Source organism: Manis javanica, unplaced genomic scaffold (genome assembly GCF_040802235.1).
Source record: "Manis javanica isolate MJ-LG unplaced genomic scaffold, MJ_LKY HiC_scaffold_25, whole genome shotgun sequence".
Lineage (NCBI taxonomy): Eukaryota > Metazoa > Chordata > Mammalia > Pholidota > Manidae > Manis > Manis javanica.
Genome location: NW_027332171.1, coordinates 538,479 through 561,667, shown reverse-complemented (window position 1 = coordinate 561,667; position 23,189 = coordinate 538,479). Strand labels below are relative to the sequence as shown.

General features: G+C 40.5%; 1 protein-coding gene across 2 annotated transcripts; it reads left to right on the top strand.

Annotated features, from left to right (window-relative positions):
* Positions 1-12,891: 12,891 nt before the first annotated feature.
* MS4A2 (membrane spanning 4-domains A2) lies at positions 12,892-22,605 on the top strand. Of its 2 annotated transcripts, XM_036995263.2 has the most exons (7): positions 12,892-13,131; positions 14,121-14,244; positions 14,738-14,872; positions 16,274-16,330; positions 16,849-17,004; positions 17,347-17,445; positions 19,445-22,605. In XM_036995263.2, the coding sequence occupies exons 1-7, from the start codon at positions 13,070-13,072 to the stop codon at positions 19,538-19,540; spliced, it is 729 nt and encodes a 242-aa protein (XP_036851158.2). In that variant the 5' UTR covers positions 12,892-13,069; the 3' UTR covers positions 19,541-22,605. The 2 variants fall into 2 exon arrangements, with proteins under 2 accessions (XP_036851158.2, XP_036851159.2); XM_036995264.2 differs by lacking the exon at positions 16,274-16,330 and having other exon boundaries at positions 12,894-13,131.
* Positions 22,606-23,189: the final 584 nt, after the last annotated feature.

The following is a 23,189-nucleotide window of genomic DNA, read 5'->3' as shown; positions in this document are numbered from 1 at the left end:
TGAATAGCTGTCACCAGAGGTAATAAAGCCACAGTGAAGAAATTAACTATCCCCAAATTCAATCAAAGGATAGACAAAAAGTACAGAATTTGATACCTAATATATAAAGAATGAAGGAGGAAGAAAAAGGAGGAGAAATAGAAAAGAACCTTTAGATTGTGTTTGTAACACCATACTAAGTGAATCAAGTTAGACTCTTAGATAGTAAGGAAAGTAACCTGGAACCTTTGGTAACCCCGAATCTAAAGTCTGAAATGGCAATAAGTACATACCTATTGATAATCACCCTAAATGTAAATGGACTGAATGCACCAATCAAAAAACAAAAGAGTCACTGAATGGATTAAAAAACAAGACCCATCTATATGCTGCCTACAAGAGACTCACTTCAAACCAAAGACATACACAGACTAAAAGTGAAAGGATGGAAAAAGATATTTCATGCAACTAATAGAGAGAAGAAAGCAGGAGTTGCAGTACTTGTATCAAATAAAATAGACTTGAAAACAAAGAAAGTCACAAGAGACAAAGGAGGACATTACATAATGATAAAGGGGTCAATCCAACAAGAAGGTATAACCATTATAAATATATATGCTCCCAACACAGGAGCACCTACATACGTGAAACAAATACTAACTGAATTAAAAGAGGAAATAGAATGCAATGCATTCATTCTAGGAGACTTCAACACTCCACTCACTCTGAAGGACAGATCAACCAGACAGAAAATAAGTAAGGACACAGAGGCACTAAACAACACATTAGAACAGATGGACCTAACAGACATCTACAGAACTCTACAGCCAAACGCAGCAGAATACACATTCTTCTCAAGTGCACATGGAACATTTTCAAGAATAGATCATATACTAGGCCACAAAAAGAGTCCCAGTAAATTAAAAAAGATTGAAATTGTACCAACCAGTTTCTCATATCACAAAGGTATGAAACTAGAAATAAATTATACAAAGAAAATGAAAAATCCCACAAACACATGGAGGCTTCACAACATTCTCTTAAATAACCAACGGATCAATGACCAAATAAAAAAAGAGAAAAAACAATATATAGACAAATGACAACATTAATTTAACACTGTAAAATCTGTGGTATGCAGCCAAGGCTGTTCTAAGTGGAAAGTGTATTGCAGTACAGGCCTACCTCAAGAAAGAAGAACAATCCCATATGAGCAGTCTAAACTCACAATTAATGAAACTAGAAAAAGAACAACAAATAAGGCCCAAAGTCAGTAGAAGGAGGGACATAATAAAGATTAGAGCAGAAATAAATAAAATTGAGAAGAATAAAACAATAGAAAGAATCAATGAATACAAGAGCTGGTTCTTCATGAAAACAAACAAAATAGATAACCCCCTAGCCAGACTTATCAGGAAAAAAAAGAGAGCCTACACACATAAACAGAATCATAAATGAGAAAGGAAAAATCACTACAGATATCACATAAATACAAAGAATTATTAGAGAATACTATGAAAAATTATATGCTAACAAACTGGATAACCTAGAAGAAATGGACAATTTCCAGAAAAATACAACCTTCCAGAGCTGACCAAGGAAGAAACAGAAAATCTGAACAGACCACTTACCAGCAACGAAATCAAACTGGTCATCAAAAAACTACCTAAGAACAAAACGCCTATACCAGATGGCTTCACCGCTGAATTTTATCAAACATTGAGTGAAGACCTAATACCCATCCTCCTTAAAGTTTTCCACAGAGTAGAAGAAGAGGGAATATTTCCAAACTCATTCTATGAGGCCAGCATCACTCTAATACCAAAACCAGGCAAAGATACCACAAAAAAGGAAAATTACAGACCAATATCCCTGATGAACATAGATGCAAAAATACTCAACAAAATATTAGCAAACTGAATTTAAAAATACATCAAGAGGATCATACACCATCATCAAGTGGGATTCATCTCAGGGATGCAAGGATGGTACAACATTCAAAAATCCACCAACATCATCCACCATATCAAGAAAAAGAAGGACAAATACCACATGATCATCTCCATAGATGCTGAAAAAGCATTTGACAAAATTCAACACCCATTCATGATAAAAACTCTCAAAGAAATGGGTATAGAGGTCAAGTTCCTCAATATTATAAAGGCAATATATGACAAGCCCACAGCTAACATTATACTCAACAGCGAGAAGCTGACAACTTGTCCTTTAATATCAGGAACAGGACAGGGATACCCATTTTCCTCACTTCTATTTAACATAGTACTGGAGGTCCTAGCCATGGCAATCAGACAATACAAAGAAATAAAAGGTATCCAGATTGGCAAGGAAGAGGTCAAACTGTGCCTGTTGGCAGATGACATGATATTGTACATAAGAAGCCCTAAAGAATCCACTCCAAAACTACTAGATCTAATATCTGAATTCAGCAAAGTTGCAGGATGCAAAATTAATACACAGAAATCTGTGGCTTTCCTATACACCAACAATGAACTAGCAGAAAGAGAAATCAGGGAAACAATTCCATTCACAATTGCATCAAAAAGAATAAAATACCTAGGAATAAGCCTAACCAAGGAAGTGAAAGACCTATACCCTGAAAACTACAAGACACTCATGAGAGAAATTAAAGTAAATACCAGTAAATGGAAACAAATCTCATGCTCATGGATAGGAAGAATTAATATTGTCAAAATGGCCATCCTGCCTAAAGCAATCTACAGGTTCAATGCAATTCCTATCAAAATACCAACAGCATTCTTCAATGAACTAGAGAAAATCATCCTAAAATTCATATGGAACCACGAAAGACTGTTAATAGCCAATGCAATCCTGATAAGAAAGAATAAAGCAGGGGGAATCAAGCTCCCCAACTTCAAGCTCTACTACAAAGCCACAGTAATCAAGACAATTTGGTACTGGCACAAGAACAGACCCATAGACCAGTGAAACAGATGAGAGAGCCCTGATATAAACCCAACCATATATGGTCAATTAATATATGATAAAGGAGCCATGGACATACAATGGGGAAATGACAGCCTCTTCAACAGCTGGTGTTGGCAAAACTGGACAGCTACATGCAAGAGAATGAAACTGGATTATTGTCTAACTCCATACACAAAAGTAAACTTGAAATGGATTAAAGATCTGAATGTAAGTCATGAAACCATAAAACTCTTAGAAGACAACATAGGCAAACATCTCCTGAATATAAGCATGAGCAACTCCTTCCTGAACACATCTCCTCAAGAAAGGAAACAAAAGCAAAATTGAACTCATGGGACTACATCAAATTAAAAAGTTTCTATACAGCAAAGGACACCATCGACAGAACAAAAAGGCATCCTACAGTATGGGAGAATATATTTGTAAATGACATATCCAACAAGGGTTAACATCCAAAATATATAAAGAACTTACATGCATCAACACCCAAAAAGCAAATAACCCAATTAACAAATGGGCAGAGGATATGAAGAGACAGTTCTCCAAAGAAGAAATTCAGATGGCCAACAGACACATGAAAAGATGCTCCACATCACTAATCAGGGAAATGCAAATTAAACCACAATGAGATATCACCTCACACCAGTAAGGATGGCCAACATAGAAAAGACTAGGAACAACAAATAATGGCAAGTATGCACAGAGAGGGGAACCCTCCTACAGTGCTGGTGGGAATGTAAACTAGTTCAACCATTGTGGAAAGCAGTATGGAGGTTCCTCAAAAAACTAAAAACAGAAATACCATTTGACCGGGGAATTCTATTCCTAGGAATTTACCCAAAGAAAACAAGTTCTCAGATTCAAAAAGACATATGCACCCCTATGTTTATTGCAGCACTTTTTAAAATAGCCAAGATATCGAAGCAACCTAAGTGTCCATCAGTAGATGAATGGATAAAGAAGAGGTGGTACATATACACAATGGAATACTATTCAGCCATAAGAAAGAAAGAAATCCTACCATTTGCAACAACATGGGTGGAGCTGGAGGACATTATGCTCAGTGAACTAAGCCAGGCAGAGAAAGACAAATGCCAAATGATTTCCCTCATTTGTGGGGTATAACAGCAAAGCAAAACTTAAGGGAAAAAATAGCAGCAGACTCAGCAACTCCAAGAATGAACTAGTGATTACCAAAGGGGAGGGGTGTGGGAGGGTGGGTGGGGAGGGAAGGAGAAGGGGATTGAGGGGTATTATATTTAGTACACATGATGTGGGGGATCACCGGGAGAACAGTGTAGCACAGAGAAGGCACATAGTGAAACTGCGGCCTCTTGCTTCGCTGATGGGCAGTGACTGCACTGGGATATGGGTGGGGACTTGATAATATGGGTAAATGTAGTAACCACATTGCTTTGTATGTGAAACCTTCATAAGAGTGTATATCAATCATACCTTAATAAAAATTAAAAAAGAAAAAAGAATCCAATGGACCTGAGACAGATTAACAGGAGACACTAAAATTTAATTACTTGCTTTTGGGGAATCTATACAGACATGAGATTCTGGACAGTAAGGCAAAATGAGATATATATGTCCTACTGGTCTAAGGATAAGGTGGTGGGGATCTGAGACTTCTAAGGAAGAGGGAAACAATTCACAGGAATATAAAAGAGTAAATGATGGGTAAATAAATATTCGTTTACCACACAGAAACAAGGGGACATGGAGGAATTATAACAGACTTTGCCACAGCCCTTCCTGTCCACCACTCCTGCTTCCCAGTATAGTATCTCTGGTGAGAGCTCTTCTCCTGGACCAGTTCCCCCACCTAGATTCCTTTTATGCAGTTAGAGGGGAGGAGGTCACAGTTTCATTCTGAGTCTTCTTGGTTTTGATTGTTTTCAGCTCACATGTCACATGGGCACATCTTGGGGCACCTGCCTTTGGTCCCTACATAAGCAAGGGGACTTTCACATGAGGGTTGTCTTGGGTGGCCTCAGGTCTAGTAGATCTCCACAAGTGGGCCAGTCAGAACATTCTCTTGTGTCCTCATCTGATTCAATAAAGATGATACATTAGCAGACTCAGCAGGTATAAACATAACTTCCTGTTTGGATGCCTCATTGCAAGGCAGTAATAATGCTCAAGGCCATCCTATTTTGGAGACAACAGTTTTCATTAGAGTCATTTCAGTGCTCTGTAGGGATAGTATGCTGATATCATTCAAGTCTTTCTGGATGATGTAGTTAGGTGTATGTGTTCAAAATATCCTCCAGACCAATGGAGAGATAATAATGGCAGCCAAAAGACCATATCTGGGGAAAACAGAGCATGCCCTCCAGGCCAATAGAGAGGGAGGTTGGCATCTTTATAGACCTGAACTGGTGTGCATACCATACATGTTGGCCAGGGAGGCAGCACTGCCAGGTGTGAGGAGATGGACTGGGGGAGGGATATGCCAGACCAGGACCCCCACCTTCTCCCCTCTTTCAATGTTGCCTTTTCCATTCCAGGTCTGATGCATTTCAACAGGTCCAGCTTGCAGCAGGACAGTGTGATCCCAGGGGAGACAGTAGTTTCTCCTCATCCAGGGGTGTCAACTCTCCCATCCTGGTGGGATTTTCCCCTGCAAACTCCAGTAGATGATGCCTTTCCCAGGAGTGATGGGCTTGGTATTCTCAGCAACACAGCACGTTGATCCATGGGGAGAGCTGGGCAATGGCTGTTTCCTGAGACTTTATGCCTTTATGGTGTTGGGTGCCTCAGCAGGAGTCCTGGTCTGGAATATGGGTCAAAAAGCCCTGTTGGTTGATAATTCAAATGAATTAGAGCATGGGATAGTATTTTAGTTCACCTGGCCAAGGAAGTTTTACCTGTTTGTAATTGTATCTGTTGTTTTATTTTTTTTTCAACTCTGCTGCTTACAAGTTATATGGTAGATGTCATTTTTTTTCTTTTTTTTGGCCTAGTCTTTTATATCATGACCTCTGGAATGTGTCTTCCCCATAACTGACTAGTCAATGAGGGCATCTAAACACACTACTCAGCTTCTCTATTCCCTTAATGTCAGAAGCCCCATTGGCACAATGACAGAGGAAAGCCTTGGTTAGGCCAAAAGCACTGTCCACATAAACCAAGGCATATTTAGAAGGGCCAATATAATCAGTTGTCCAGTGTTCGCCAGTTGGAAACTCCAGTGGGTGTCCCAGACTCCGTTGGCTGTTGCCTTGGGTATTGTTTAGAACACACAGGACATGCTGTTACTACATTAACCAGGCCACTGTATGTTAAGGGCAAGCTGGCATCCTTAGCAACATGACAGCCCACCTGGGTGCAATATTGGCTGCTCTTCATAAGCTCCCTGTCTGCTCTATCTACAGAAAGGCCTCTTGCTAAGGTCCATGTCTGAGCCAGGGCACCAACTTTCTAATTGTCAAGGGGGTGTCAGTGCCTTGTGAACTGGGAATGGAAGACAGGAGGACTGCCTCACAGTCTTATAAGCTGCCCCAAATATCTCTCCATACATCCTGACTCCATAAGGGGTCATCCATCCCTTGACTTCCCATTGGGAACCCTATTCCCAAGGCATAGGGTTAACCCTTTAAAACAGCCCAACTGTGAATGTAAAGGGTTAACATACTGGGCTGATAAGTGACTTTCCAGAGTCAGTCTGCAGGCTGCTGCATGAGAGGCTTCCAGAGAACTGTGTACCTGCCAGGAGATGTAGATTTACCTCATTTCAGTTGAATCTGTCTTTGGAATCTCACATTTATATGGATGCCGTGTATGCTTATAATTAAATTTGTTTTTCTCCTACTAATTTGTCTTATGTCATTTTCATCATTCTATCAGCCAAAAGAACCAGGAAGGAAAGGGGGAATTTCCCCTCTCCCCAACAACTGAGCTATGCATTCATTCATGCAGTCATTCAATTTATCCATTCATTAATTCACTCAATAAACATTGAGTTCTTACTATGTGTTTTGACTTTGTTTAAAATTTCAGATAAAGTTATAATCTGTAGAACTATTTTGTCCTTATTTTCATTGAATAATAATTTACTAAGTCAAATGTTTAAAGGAAAGCACCAACCAAATGATGGGGTTGTGTAAATTGTAACAATTTGGTTCTGTTTGATTAAAGAGGAATTTGAGTCTCTGTAAGAGCGTGTGTTACCAGAAATGGGTCCTTGGTCACCTTGCAAGGAAGAATTCAAGAACAGAAGCTGACTGGCTGTTGAACATTAAGAGTTTACTTGGAAAATAAAGTTCAGGAGATAACAAGGGTACAAGTCTGAGTTGGGGCAAGGACAGGCCCAGGGGAGGTCACCCAGAGCCTTTTTTATATGAAGAGAGATGATTATTCACTAAATGAGGTTAAGTTTCAAAGGGGCCAGGTGCTGCCTGGGGAATCTGGACTTGCTCCACTCTCACGGTGGGCAGAGGGACTTCTGACTCTGCTTGGTCCCCATGGGAACTATCATGGTGTGGGGAGGTGTGATTTTTACTATGCTAAAGGTCGAGGGGTGTGATTTTTTACTATGGTAATAGTTCTGGGGTGAAGATTGGACCAGTTTCTCCCCCATATTAGAACTAGTTGGTTTTGGCTTGTCTGATGTCTATAGTCTTACTTCACATCTTGCAGGATCCACTTGCACAGAATCTATAGAATATAAACAAGCATGTAGCTGAATGTAAACACTGGCCAAAGTTCCTCTCCCCCTTCCCTGCTCATGTCAGGCTCTCTACCTATTATAACAGCGGGATGCACTGTCTCATCCATATCTGATTTACATGATATTTAGATGAGATTTTGTGTAACTGAGTGAAACAGTTGGCCTTTCTGCCTTCATATTGTACTGGCCTCCTTTGCTGACTAATCTTTGGGTCAAAAGGCTTCTGCTGAGCCCTGCAGCACTGCATGCAGGCCTGTTACCATCAGCAGGAATTCTGCTCATGACTTAAGTTTGATACAATGAGCCCCTTACTTGAAAATTGCCTCCCAAGAGGAAATAAAGAAGCATATACAAAAATAATGACTGGACTGTAAAGGATTTATAGGAACATCAAGGCCAGACCCATATCAACAAAATGAATAGATGCACCTAACCAAGGACAAAGAGTCACAGCCTTTCTCAGACTTTTGCTGATGTACAGATGTCTGAGGTCAATCATCACCTCCCGACCTCAATCCCCTCCTGTACCCTCTTTCCTAATATGAAAGAAGCTTAAGGTCAAGCCTAAGTTAAGATGATTCTTTATTCTTCCACATTCTTGGTCTGCTGACTTTCTGAATAAAGTCACTTTCTTTTCCTGAACACCTGGTCTCTCATCTTATCGGCATGTCATGTAGTCAGTGGCAAGAACCTGGACTTGCTAACATTTGGACTTGGTCTTTTGTGTTGATGGTGGAACATGTTCTGGTTGTAGGGGTGGAATGAGTGTATCCTACATGTGAGAAGGACAGGAACAATAGAGACAAATCTAGTATGTCTGCCATCACCCTAATAAGAGGTTCACAAATACTTTAAAAAACATTTTTTTTAATGAGAAGTTTTAAAAAAGAATACCTCAAAAGGTTTTTAGAGCAAAGCACATGGGTCTCTAGTTTGAAATGGTTACTGTCTATCCAGTAAACTAATGCATCAGATTTATGGTAAGCCTTAACATTATGCATTTCTTACCTCTAGGGATTAAAAGAAATTATAAACATTTACAAGGAGAAAATACATGACATGTACAAATATTTGGAATTAAAATTAAATTAGAATTCCCCAAATGAACCCTAGATGCTGAAGAAAGTGGAGTGAATGATTCAGAGTAAAAACATGCTCCAGTTCAAGCTCTACACCTCTCTAGATTTCAATTAAATACAAAGGTGTAAAAAGGGAAATGTTTAGACCAGCAAAAACTCAAAACATCTCCCAGATGCCCTTTCCCAGATGTGACTAGAGATTGTTCTTTTCTGACAATGATAAAGGAAACCTCTTTTGAAATGGAGGTGAGAAGCCCTGAGCAAGGAGCTCCCTCACATTAACCATTCCCTGCAGCCAGCATTCCGGCAGGAAGAAGTGAAGTAAGAATTATTTTGAAAGACAGGACATTTTCCCATAATAATTTTATCTCCTGCTTTTAAGAAAAAGAAGAAAGGTTCTTCTCTATCCCAGGGAAAGTGCACTAGCCACAACTTTATAGCCAATGAGAAACTGCCACAACTTCAAACTCTGTTCTTCTCCAGTGAACTTTTGGTCAAAACAACCCTCCCAAATTTCTTCCTAAAAACTAGTGGAAGCTGACCTAGACTTCCTCTCTTTTGGCCTCCTATGGTTTGCCATATACTGCTTGTCCCAAATTGAAATTCCTCTGTTTTTCCTGGATAAACTCATTTTGCTGGTAAAACACTGGCCATTTTCTCTCTCAGGCTGACACCACCAAGAAGCAGTCATGCTAAGAAGGCGGAGAGGGATGACAAAGGGAACAGGGAGCCCAGTGTCAGACAGGGAGGCAGGAGTTCCAGGGTGAAGCTGTGTGGCGGCTTAGGGGCACCCAGTCCAGACTGACCACGAGGGAGACAGGCAGGTCCAGAAACAGATGCGTGACACAGCTCCGGGGGGGCCGTGTGAGAGAGAGTGACGGGCAAGTTATACACCCTTGGAAGGTGCTGGAAGATAAAGCTTGAATAAGCCAATAAAGAACACAGGCAATTACTAAACATTTTTGAATAATACTGAAAACAGTAAAAATGAATTTGACCAAACAGTCAGGTGTGATGGAGAAAAGGAAGAATGGGTTTCGGAAAGCTAAGCTGCTTATTATCCACACTAGGAACAGAATACGTTGCCTGTGATTCTAGGTGCCTCATAATTTTCCCCACTGAGCAGATGTTCTGGTCAAAAGAGAACAAGTATATTCCACGCTTATAATTTTCACTGTGAAAAGTATCGTTTGGGAAGACGAAGGGTCTGAGCAGAGAAGTACGAGCAGTAGCTGGACCTTGGCAGCCAGGGGGCCGGAGGCTGTTGGAGCGGAGGAATCAATTTCAGAGCGATTGCCAGCAGCTGGACGGTCTGCCTACATCCTTCTCTTTGCATTTCTGAAGTGAGATAAATGAAGAGACAAACATTTTTTCTTCAAGTCTGCACTCTGAGCTGGTTCTTTCAGAAGGAACCATTTTGCTCTGTGAGTAATATTTTCTAATTTCCTTCATTTTTGTAACCAAATGTCCCATGGCACATTGGAGCTGGGTGTCAGTCTCAGCCTCTCTCAGCCTCCTAACAGTAATCACTGAACTCATACGTGGCTCTGGGCTGTAGAAACAAAAGAGAGAAAGTCTGTGATTCATTCGGCAGTATCAGAAAATACCCCCTAAGACGTAGCAGCTTTTGATTTGTAACATGCAAATTGGTGCATAATTATCTTAAGGAAATGAAGCATTCAGTTTGAGAAAACAATTGTTCAAGTGGGATCTGAAAGCAAATTTCTTTTAAGTTAGGGGAGATAAACCTTGTGTGTAATTGAAAAGCTTACCAAGTCCAAGCTCAGGCCCCTTGCCACTTGACATGCCAGTAAGTTTAAAAGAAAGGTGTAGGGGCAAAGAAAGCATTTTCTGAAAAGGCAGATGACCAAGAAGATAGCAGACTAATTCCTAAAGCACCATCTTAACTCAGGGTTCATTGTAAGGGGGAGTAGGAGGGGAGGCAGGTTAGGGGGTGACAGCTGCAGACATCTGGACACCAGAGAGGGTTCTCCGAGGAGAACTGAGAAACGCCATGGTCCTGGCTAGTTAACTCTCACCGAATCCAGGTCTGCTCATGATGTTTCTCGGAGAGGGCAATCATTACTTTCATACATATTTTCTTATCTCCTGGGGAGGCAAGCTTCAGGTAAAGAGCTATTTGCGGAAGTCTCCAACTGTGAGCAAAATTGCTTTTGACAATCCACAAGCCTACGTGCAGGGCTGCAGGGCTGAGCAGAAGCCCTTTTCCTTTTCTTTCTCTTTTGGCCGAATGTTAAGGCAGCAAAGGAGACAAAAACAGTTTGGAGGCAGAGATGCCAAGCTTTTTTGATCTGTTACAAGAAGTCACTTGCTCTGTTAAAGAGGAAGTTATAGGGCAAGTGGATGTAAAGAGTGTGCAAACACACTACCAGAAGGAGGAAACGGTGGGGGGGGGAAACGCTCACTCTATTATCTCTTCCTTTCAGGCAGAGGCATGATTAAAACTCATCTTGATAATTTTGTCCCCACAAAAAAAAAAGTCATTTTGTCATATGTTTCAATGTTGAGTATTTAGAAAGATGAACAAGCACGGCTCTAGGGGCCCAAAGTACAGGCACAGAGAATGACGGGCATGTCAGGGCCAGGACAGAGCTGCTGGTGGCAACTGGGATCTGAAACAACTCGGAGGTCAGAAGATACATCTCAGTTGCTCATTTGCATTTTGTGAGTTTCTATGGAACATTCTCCCATAATAACATCATGTCCAAACACCCAAGACCATCCTCAATCTGTTTCCTTGTCTAAATCTTGAGTCTGATTTCTAAATTATTTGCTGCACACACAATGAACTATGATAAATCTCAGGAAACACCATGAGCAGGTGTATCTTCAGGCCCTTTCCCAGCAGCTTCCATTGAGGCAGAAGCGAGCAAATGAAAACTCCTGGGGTTATGATTTTAAGTTCAGGTTCAAGTGTTAATTTCCCTGGCAATCTCTTCCTTGACTTCTATATTCTCCTTATCAGAGAGAATTGTTAAATCCCCTGTGTCCCAGCAGCCTCTCTGACACACTGGTCATGTTAGATCATTCATCTTTGTTCTGTTCTCCTAGACTGTGAGCCAGACCAGGGTGCTCACCTCTGAGCTCAGTGACAAGAGCAGGGCCTGACATGGGGCCCTGGGTCCTTTTGGGGTGACTGTTTAAGTGAATGAGGTTTATTCTCAATTCTGACAACACATTGGTTAAGTTCACCAATTCCTGAAGAGATGGCACATGGGTGAATACATTTTGTCTTTTTAGAAGGTATATGCTAATAACTTTAATGTCCTCTGTTCTTACAAATAACTGTTTCCTGAAGAAAGTGAAGAAATTTTATCACATCCTAGATAGATGATTAAGGTGATTAGGGGTATAATTTGTAGTGCTTTACAGTTTGATGAAGAACCATTCAAGGTTATGCCTGCAGTTAAACTGAAATGAAAAAATCCGCATCTATGACTCTCCCCTGTGTATGCATTTGGCTGTGGTCTAGCCAGACATGCTATTCAAATGAACACATTAGTTCTGTTCTGACCCTCATTTATACAGGCTGCTCAGTCCAGTGCTGCTTAGATCCACTCACAGGATTTGTTACCAAGCTCACGGCCCTCACTATCTCCATTGTTCCATATTTGCCATCACAAAAAATAAAGCAGCAGGGGGTCAAGCTAATGTTTCAGCAGAGAACAATGCGAAGATTTCTTAGCTTTCACACTTTATCAGGAATGGTTTGCACCAGTTAGAAGCCTGCCTGTCTGGTTGCTGACCCCATCTGTTGCAGAGGGCCATATGAATAGTGCCCAGAAGACAGGAAAAGAGATAAAAACAGTAAAGTCAGAGACAATTTAGAGGTTCAGAGATGGAGACAAACTCGTACCTACAAACAGCATGTCAGCCTGAGATTATGTGGGGAAGCCAAGGATACCTTAAATAGGAAAGACAGGCTTTTCAATGGTCCACTGAAAAATTTCAGCATCGAAATGGCTGAACAAGTAGAGAAAGCTTCAGAAAATAACACCTCTTCCTGTCCTGCAGTTATTTCTCACCCTGTCCATCTCTACTAAACCGTCATTTTTAGGTTCTGCAAATCCCACTGGCCTCAGGCAGATGTATGCTCCAGGAATCTCACATTCCTACACCAGCCCCTCTGCGGCAGGCTACTCAAATTTGCTCTTCATCATAACAAGAAAAACCGCCTTGATCTTCGGCGGGAATCTTATCTGTCTGACAAACATCTGAAGCATGAAGATCATCGTCAATGTCGTGAGCCAAGCCGTCGTCACTGCCTGTCTGGAGCACTGACAGGAAGCCCACCAAGGCTCAGTGTGACAAATTGTTCCCCACCGGGCAGTTCATTAACGAAAATATGGACCCGGAAAACAGTGGCAGAGCAGGTCTTGCTCTTCCGAGCCCACAGCGGCCCCCCAGGTAGGTACAAATTATTATTGTTTTCTGTTCCCGCTCACCTGGTGGACCAGAGTTGCTCATGGCACTGGTAAGACACCAACACGTGGGCTTAGGCATCAGCCCATCTGGTTAAAAAATAAAGTGAATAGAAAGAAGCTTTTGCTCTACTTTCCCAGGAGTTGTGTCTGGTTGATGGGGAGGAAGGTTTTCACTCAGCTTGTAAACTGGGAATAACTTAAGTTGCTGGGTAGGAGGTAGGGGAGCTGGTGCCCTCAATGCAGATCTCCTGCTTCTGTGTCTCATGTGTGTTAAGGGGCAGAAGCTTTTCAAAAGCCCCTGGGCTCTTTCCTGGTTAGTCTGTGTGAACCCCAAGTTGTGGGATCCTGCCCCACCAGTTAGAGGGGAAATGTTCTTGTAATACTAAATATGAACACCATGTTAAGACTTTTCCTTTAAGGGTTTTAAAGAAGGCTGATGACAGACCTTTGGGAATCAATATCAGACTGAATATCATTGCAAAATATCAGGTATATTCCAAAGCTTCAGAAGGGATAGTGTTTCTAATTAGCCTCCTCTGAGAATGACAACAGGAAGAGAGATTCAACTGACCTCCAAAGCCATTCCTTTCTGCACATGAAATTGGGTGTGTCATTGACAAAATATATTCAAATACACTTCCGTGAGAGATGCCTGAGTGAATGGGTCTGTTTTGTTTTGTTTACTCATCAGCACAAATTAATGGGAAATAACTTGGTAGTAAATGTGGATTGAGAAGACTTGGCATAGTTTTTGTTCCATTTTGTTTATCTAATCACTAACTAGGTGGTGATCTTTGCCACTAACTTGAACCCTCTGAGCCTCAGAATTTCTTATATATTATAATGAAAATTCTATTTGCAGGACTGTTTTGAAAAAATAAAAAGTCAAAACTCCCCTTTCTGTTAATTAAGAGCTTTGCACAGAACATTGGAGAATTTTCTCATGGCTGAATTTCTGTTTACACCTCACAGTGGGCCTGAAATTGAACTTTCAGAAGCTCCTCTCCATGACCCCCCCTTACCGGAGAAGGCGGCCCCATCCCCACCCCACCGTACATGGCAGACACTTCTGAAGAGGGAGCTGGAATTCCTGGGGGTGAGTGAGCCTCCTCCAACCTCAGCTGGCATAAGACAGGCTCTGGGAGAAAGTATCTAGTGAGAACAATATAGTTTCCCCCCTTGGATTCATGAGGAGTGAAAAACCTGGTAGATGAAGGGTTGGCATTCTTCGTGTTGGAAAGCGACTGGCAAAGAGGACCCGCCCACTCTAGCCAGTGCTGGTGGGTTAGTGTAAGATCTTGCTGTGAAGGATTTGTAAGTTTTATCTTTGCTTAGATGGAATGATGTCCACCATGACTCTGTAAGTAAAGGCAAATGAGAAATATATAGGCCATCCCCGCTTTAGGTCATGCCTGCAACAGTTCATAGAGTGAGAATTGGCCAGAGGGTGCTGGAAAATATCTCATCAGATTCTTAGGCCTGCCTAAGATACCAAAGCAGTTTCTCATGTTTGACTTCATTTATAAGTAAATTGATGCATTCTTGGGAAAATGTCTTCTTATTCCACAAAATATATGCATTTTCTACAGGTAACACAGATTCTCGTTGCTTTGCTGTGCCTTTGTTTTGGAACAGTTGTCAGCTCCATGCTCCATATTTCAGAATTTAAGGAAGACTATTTTTCATCATTTAAAGCAGGCTACCCATTCTGGGGAGCAGTTTTTGTGAGTATATATATATATATATATATCTGTAATGGTCTCTCAAATAACAGTGCACATAACTTTCCTTTTACTCAGATCAAATCTAATCAATTGTTTATTCCATAAACATATATACTCATAGTTTAAAGGAAATTTGTGTTAAACATGTCAGCATACCTTTATCAGATGAGAAACCTGAGACTAATAAAAAAGTTTAAGGAATTTCCCAAGGGACATTTAGCTAATAAAAATTGACCCTAAGCTGTCAGAATCCAGTTCCAGAAAGATGTCCCTAACACTGCACATCAATAAAACTATCTTAGTTCAGGGAGGGGAAGGAGACTGCAAAGGAGAGGAAAACAAGGTCAGTAGACATCTGACGAGCTTCGACTACGTCCTGGAAACATGGAGATGCTCTCCCACCGCATCTCTGTTAGTCATTGTGCCGTTTAGAAACCAGGTGACCCAGGGAGGTCCTCGGTCTCTCTGCTCCCTGCCTTCCTGTCCTCAGGCCATCACTGATCTGCTTCCTGTCGCTATTGATTAGTTTGCATTTTCTAGACTTTTCTATTAAAGGAATTACACAGCATGGTCTCTCTACTGTCTGGCTCCCTTCACTCAGCATAACTGTTTTTGATTATCCATGTTGGTGGTGGTATTTTTTATTAACACTTCATTCAGAAGGACATATTTTAACTCTAAAAAAATACCACATTGGCTTGGCCCTCTGCTAAATAGCTAGGATTCAGATCACCTCCTTGGGACCCTCCTTGACCTCTGCCATATTCTATTTGAAACTTATATCTCCTGTCTTTGCATTGCAAACACCTAGCTTATTGGGTGCCTCTCCACCCACCAGGCACTCCGAATCTTTGAGATTGTTTTGAATTTGTACTATTGATTTTAATTTTCAATAAATATTTTGCCATGCACATTTTCATAATTATAATATGTCTATAGTACATTTTTCATAGTCTGGAGATATGCCTGCCACAAACACGTTTCTTGCCCAAAGGGTCAGACACTCATACAGGATGCTCATGCAAACAGATGATTACAATAAATGAGAGTAGTAAATAAAAATACAATAAAAAACAGAGTCATGTACAGAGAGTTGCTGGACCTTCCTACAATAAAAGTCAGGTTCAACATCACCTGGGAGCGTGGGAGAAATGAAGAATCTCAAGCCCTATCCATCTGCTGAATAAGAATCTGCATCTTAAAAGACCATCATATGATTCACATGCACATTTAGCTTTGAGAAATGCTCTGGAGGAAATAAGAATAAAAATATCACTCAAGGGAACATAATGGATGGTGCTATAGATTACACCCAAATTTACATTTGGAGGATGGAGGTGAAGGGGACATAGAGAAGGACAGATTCTCAGTGTGCTCTCTCTCCCCCTATTTTTTGGACAGTTTGTTGTTTCTGGATTTTTGCCAATTATGTCTGAAAAGCAACATACAATGTATCTGGTGAGTTGCAATTCTTTGTCCATCCTTAAGAAGATAAGAAAAATTGAATTTTAGGACTCTTATCATCTCCTACATTATGAGTGAATGTGGATATGTGATTTTTTCCAATGTACTTTATGTTGGATATAATCATTAAAAATAGAGTCATTAATATATCTGTTGTATTATTTAAAAAATAATAAAATGTAATTACCTTGACACCTGTTTAAAAATATCCTTCCCTGGGCCTTGTCCCTGTAAGTATAGTCATAGGATCAAGTAGAAGATTCATTTCCAACTAAGGAGACTAGTTGAGGAAAGGCAATGCGTGTCCCCGTGGGTCTATCCGAATGCAGTGCTCGCAACAAGGCTACAGGTGCCTATTAAACAATGAGTACATTTTCAAGACTTCTCTTTTTAATCTACATTTTGTACCAATGCAGAGTTTGCAGGGCACATCCAGCCCTGAAGGTGCAGGTAGGTTTATTGGATGCCCTGGCAGGTAGAGCCCCGGTGTGAGTGTTGTTCTCTACCATCAGGTGTGGGGAAGCCTGGGAGCAAACACTGTCAGCTGCATAGTGGCCGGAACAGGAATCAGCAACCTGATCATCAACCTAAAGAGGAGTGTGGCTTCTATGGACAGTTGCCAGAGAGTTTATGAAAATGACTCCTGCTTTATGGCTTCTTTTTCCACTGTAGGTACTTCTTGAGGGAAGGCTAAGATTGATTCTATGTCCTACTCTGAGTAAGAAGCCCTCTTTTCCTTTTCCTTGAGCCCAATCCTTTTTGGCAACCTCTGTCATGTAATGCAATGTTCTGTAGGTTCATGCACAAAGAGGCTGGCTCCCAGCTGAATTCTGGAAGGTGGGAGTCATCTGCCTTGCAGTTTTCCCAGGGGTGTGTGTGTATGTGAGTGTGCATCGCTTTATAGGGACTGATCATATGGGGGTGGCAGTGAGTGAAATTGGGGGCTCCCATAAGGAGACACACTTTTGGGGCACCTACCTCGTGACACCTACCTTGTGGTTGTTCAACAGGAAATTGTGGCAATGATCCTGTTTCTTACCATTCTGGGGTTTTGTAGTGCCATTTCTCTCACTATCTATGGACTTGGAGAAGTATTCAAAAGAACTAAGGTAGGTACAGGCCTGCTACTAAATTTTGAATGACAAGCTGAGAAATTTGAGCTTTACTACTTAAATGTACAGCCCTGATTTTCTGGAACATTTCTTGTGAAAATTATTTCCCCAAGTTTCAGTATTTTGGTTTCCAAATGTCATGCTTTGAATCACATTTTTCATTCATAAGTAGCACATATTTAGGAAAATATGATCTTCCTAACTTTAGAAAATGCATGGGAGATGAACAGTAGCACGTAGCGGAAATGCTCTGGTACCTGGGCTGATTCTCCAGTCCCGAACGGCTTCCTTGCATTTGTTCCTGCTCACTCCTTCCTTGGCTTTCACCTTCCCCTTTGCTTGGAACCTTCAACTTTCTTTTTTCCCTCATTCATGGCTCCCAATAGCCTTTCCCCATTCCTAGCCCACCCATCACACCTTTGATAAAGGAAAAAGAATCGCCAGCACATACGCTTGCTGAAATCTTCCAGTGAAACACACTCTGTCTGTCTGTCCACTTGCCAAAGCATTTATGTCTGGTTGCTTTTTTTTTTAATTTTGGTATCATTAATCTACAATTATATGAGGAACATTATGTTTACTAAGCTTCCCCCTTCACCAAGCTCCCCCCCTGCAACATACCCCATTACAGTCACTGTCCATCAGCATAGTAAGATGCTATAGTGTCACTACCTGTCTTCTCTGTGTTGCACAGCCCTCCCCATGCCTCCCCCCCCATTATACATGCTAATCATAATGCCCCCTTTCTTTCTCCCGCCCCTTAGCCCTCCCTTCCCACCCATCTCCCCCAGTCCCTTTCCCTTTGGTAACTGTTAGTCTATTCTTGGGTTCTGTGAGTCTGCTGCTGTTTTGTTCCTTCAGTTTTTTCTTTGTCCTTATACTCCACAGATGAGTGAAATCATTTGGTACTTGTCTTTCTCCACCTGGCTTATTTCACTGAGCATAATACCCTCTAGCTCCATCCATGTTGTTGCAAATGGTAGGATTTGTTTTCTTCTTATGTCTGAATAATATTCCATTGTGTATATGTACCACCTCTTCTTTATCCATTCATCTACTGATGGACACTTAGGTTGCTTCCATTTCTTGGCTATAGCAAATAGTGCTGTGATAAACATAGGGGTGTATCTGTCTTTTTCAAACTGGGCTGCTACATTCTTAGGGTAAATTCCTAGAAGTGGAATTCCTGGGTCAAATGGTATTTCTATTTTGAGCTTTTAAAGGAACCTCCATTCTGCTTTCCACAATGGTTGAACTAATTTACATTCCCATCAGCAGTGTAGGAGGGTTCCCCTTTCTCCACAACCTCACCAACATTTGTTGTTGTTTGTCTTTTGGATGGTGGAAATCCTTACTGGTGTGAGGTGATATCTCATTGCGGTTTTAATTTGCATTTCTCTGATGACAAGCGATGTGGAGCATCTTTTCATGTGTCTGTTGGCCATCTGAATTTCTTCTTTGGAGAACTGTCTGTTCAGCTCCTCTGCCCATTTTTTAATTGGATTATTTGCTTTTTGTTTGTTGAGGTGCGTGAGTTCTTTATATATTTTGGATGTCAAGCCTTTATTGGATCTGTCATTTATGAATATATTCTCCCATACTGTAGGGTACTTTTTTGTTCTATTGATGGTGTCCTTTGCTATACAGAAGCTTTTCAGCTTGATATAGTCCCACTTGTTCATTTTTGCTTTTGTTTCCCATGTCTGGTTGCTTTTTTTGAACACTTTCCTCCAACGACAAAAAGACAGAAGATAAACACAAGTTCTGGCATGTAATAGCCTCACCAACTTGTTATCGACTGTTGTAATTCCTTTTGGGCCCACTCGGCCAGGCAATCCAGTTTGGTTGGTTGCAGACAGAGGCAGTAAGTGCAGCATCATGGGAGAGAGGGCGGAGATTCAGAAAGACACAAGGAGATGAGACCCGCCTCTAGAACAAGTGTTCTAGTGGTGGGGAATTCTTGGTGATTGACGTTAAATGATTTTTCCCTCATCAGCGTTCAGAAGATCGTCTTTATGAAGAATTAAGCGTATATTCACCAATTTACAGTGAGTTGGAAGAAAGAGCAGAGGCATCTTCTCCCACTGACTGATAAGAATCATGTGTTCAGAACATTCTGACAGCAAAGAGTACAGAAAGCCACAGGTGTTTGTTTAAGGGGCTGCTAGAAGAATGTCAGTTCTCTCCATGGTCTGCCAATTTTGCATTTTGATTTTTTCTCCAGATGGCAGTGTTCTGTTTTTGTTGTTTCTGTTCACCCAAACGTCTCCCTTGTCTCCCATTTGTAGATATGATAGTTTTGTGTTTTTCTGGTTTAATGCTATCTCACAGCCATCCCTTCTGGGAAGTCAACGCATACTAAGAGTTTACTATGTGCAGTTAGGGAAAATAAGAGGAAGGCTGGTTGAGAGTTGAATTAAACTTAGGCTACTTGATAATATTTGGTTTTTAGCCCTTTTTAGAGGTCACAAGCATGACAGATGTGCATAATATATGTCCCCTTGACAGACTGTAAGCACCTTAAGGGCAAAGTTCATCCAGCAAACATATGCTGGGAACAATTAAGTGCTAAAGTTTCCCACACTTGTCTCCTTCACACTGTGTACCCACGTATTTCATATGTAGTGAGTGCGCAGCGGGAAGGCACAAACCACACGTCATAAATTAAAAGTGCTCTATAAGAGAAAGGGATCATTATGTAAATTATTTAATTCATATAGATATATAAACATAAAAGCAACCTCCAAATTTTAATAATCTCTAATGATATAAAATTTAAGTCCATTCTATCCGAACTCTAAGGAAGCTCTCTGATCCCACTCTAACTTCCTCTTAAATATGCTTTTATGGTTGACAATCTCGTATCAGCACCCTGGCTTGGAATGTTCTGTCTTCTCTTCTGTGCTTGCTTGAATTTCTTCTTTTTTCAATTCCTATCTTAAAATTCACCTCATTCTTTAAATTTTCTTTATGAGATTGTTCCTCTGTCTAGAAGATGAGTTTTTCTAACCAAATATACCCCCCCACATACCCACACACAAACACACATATATAACTATATGCAAATATTTTATCTCCCCTCAAGGATAATATATTTTTTCAGAGACACAAAGTTTTATAAAAATCTTATATTGCCTGAATCACCAGCACATTCACTGACATGTTTTTCAATAATATTTGCATGATGGTTATGAGAGTACACACATGTTATTGGACTGTATGCTAAGAATTGTACATTCTCTTGTATGTCCCTCAATAAAAATAATAAAGTTAAAAAAATGTTTGCAGATTGATGAGTGGGCAGTGGGGAATTTTACTAAGTTACTCAGTGACTGGTGGGATGGATGGATGGGTAAAAACATGAAAACCATAAATGGAAAGATCATTTAATGAAGAATTTGAAATGAAAGATGAATATGTGAATGAAGTCCTTGCTAAAAGGAAGTCAGTGGGAATGGAGAGAAATGGTTGTATATAAAGCATGGGGAGAAGGGACTGGTAGATCTTGTTAACAAGCTGAATTAAAGGATCTGAGCAAGCAATTGGCTGATTAATACAAAAAGTGCTTGAATCTAAAATCAAAGAGAATACCTGATATGTTTAAAGAAATGCTAGGAAATCAGAAGTATGAATGATAAGGATAAGTACAGATAGAGCTAAATTGAGCTTAGCTTTTGACTTTCATTTTTAGGAGACCAAAGAGAAATGTGCAAAGGGCCGGATGGCATTCAATACAGAATTCTGGCAAAAATAAGATTTGGTGATAGCAAGTCAGCATCATTGTAGGAGAGGGCATTATTAAGTAAAGCAGATTCATGTTCTAAGAGAATTATTTTGAGATAAAAGTAAAGCCAAGTTAATATTCACATGCATGTAATCATAGGGTAAATGGAAGGAAAAAAATCCAGGGTAGAAGATGCAAAACTTAAGTCAGAAAAGCGAATCATGAAACATTAGACTATGGGTGGCCCAAAACAGACAGAGGTTGGACGAATGGAGAATAGCTTACCGCAGAGACAGTATCTGCTGGCTCCAGAGAAGTCTATAGTGAGGTCAATTCCAGGTAAGGCACAGACATGGGGTGGGAAAATAGCAATGGTGACTGATGGCCAAAGGTGCAGAGAAACTCAAAACAGAGTAATGGTGATGAGTAAATGCCTGAAACATTTGTAGAGGCATCTAGAAAGAGACAGTGGGGCAGATGAGATGTGAGAAATAGGACAGTAGACTGTGGATAGAGACTAGTGAAGAAAAATAAGCAAAATGACTTTTTTGTTGCTTGTTGCTATTTTTCTTATTAGGGAAAGAAAAAAGCAATTTGCATCTTTAAGCAGGCCCTATGGAGGGCCTGAAAAAAATCATTTGGGGTACCATTCAGAACTTATTAATAAAATAACTACATTTTATGTAGTTAGAATGTCAAAATTCAAAGGTGAAAGATGATTTCCTCAGAATGTAAAAGTGATCACATAACCACAAAACAAAATATTAAGTGGCTTGGTATGTTTATCTCACCTCAAATCCTCAGATTTTTAATTTTCTTTTTCCTGAAATAAAATTGTTTCTCAAAATTAGACAGTAGCACAAAAATATACCCTTCCCCTGTGTGGCTTGCCCGGCTGTATCTCCATTCCTGACCATCCTTAGGTATGAATCATTTCACATCCATGGCACATATAGTCACACCCAAACTCCTAAGCCTGGCCTACCAGGATCCTCTACAAGATTTTCCAATTGGTCTTGATAAGTGTGTAATATATACTACTACTCTTTCTCCAAATTCATATTTTAAACACATTGTTGACTATGCATTTCTATGTACGTGACACAATTTTTGTCTCAAGACCATTCTGATGGCTGTCTGACCCCTGCCTGCCTTTCATCACGTGCCCACTTCATGGAAACACAGAGCACACAACTGCTATGCTCTTCACAGATTCATTGCTGCAAATTATCTTTATAAAAATTTCAATGCACAGGTCATCTTCTCCATGAAGAATGCCTACTGCACACCTGCTCATCCGGCCTTAATCTCTTGCTTCATAACCACTTTACCCCATGACTCAGTATGTTATTTATTATGAGTGTACTTGTGATCTTTTTCATGTACCCTCAATTTCTAGTATTTGTGCAATAAATCAGAATCATTTAAATTGATTTCTTGTCTGTGTTTCTGTTTGTATATGAGGGTAAGGGGCTGACCAAGGATAATGGAGAATCAAAGCATCAATTCAGTGATGCCAAGGACCCAGAGAAGTTTCTGGAGGCCTCCTTTTTATCAGTTTCAACAGATGGGACAATCTATAATCAATGCCACAGACAGAAAACAGTTGTGAGAATAACTGGTCATTTCTTGTCAATAAATGGTGGGATAAAGTTGGAAGGAAATTGGGTCATGAATCACATTTAACACTTGGTCCTGACTCTAATTCACTTGCTATGCTATGTGAACTTGGGACAGTCTTTTCCCTTTGGGGAGCTCAGGTGTTCCAACTAAAAGGGAGCAGTTTGTGACAACATGTTTCCAACAGATTTTTCTATTTCTGTGTCTGTGCTTTTGGTAATCACAATTACTAAGTTTGTGCTTGGCAGCACAGCAGCAACTGGAGCTATTTGATGCTCTCCGATATATGATCTAGCATCTGAGAGATAACATTTGTTCTAAACTCCTCTGGCAAAGGCTAATCAGAATTTATTTCTGAAAATTGTCTTAGAAATAGAATGTCCCAAATAATTCCCAT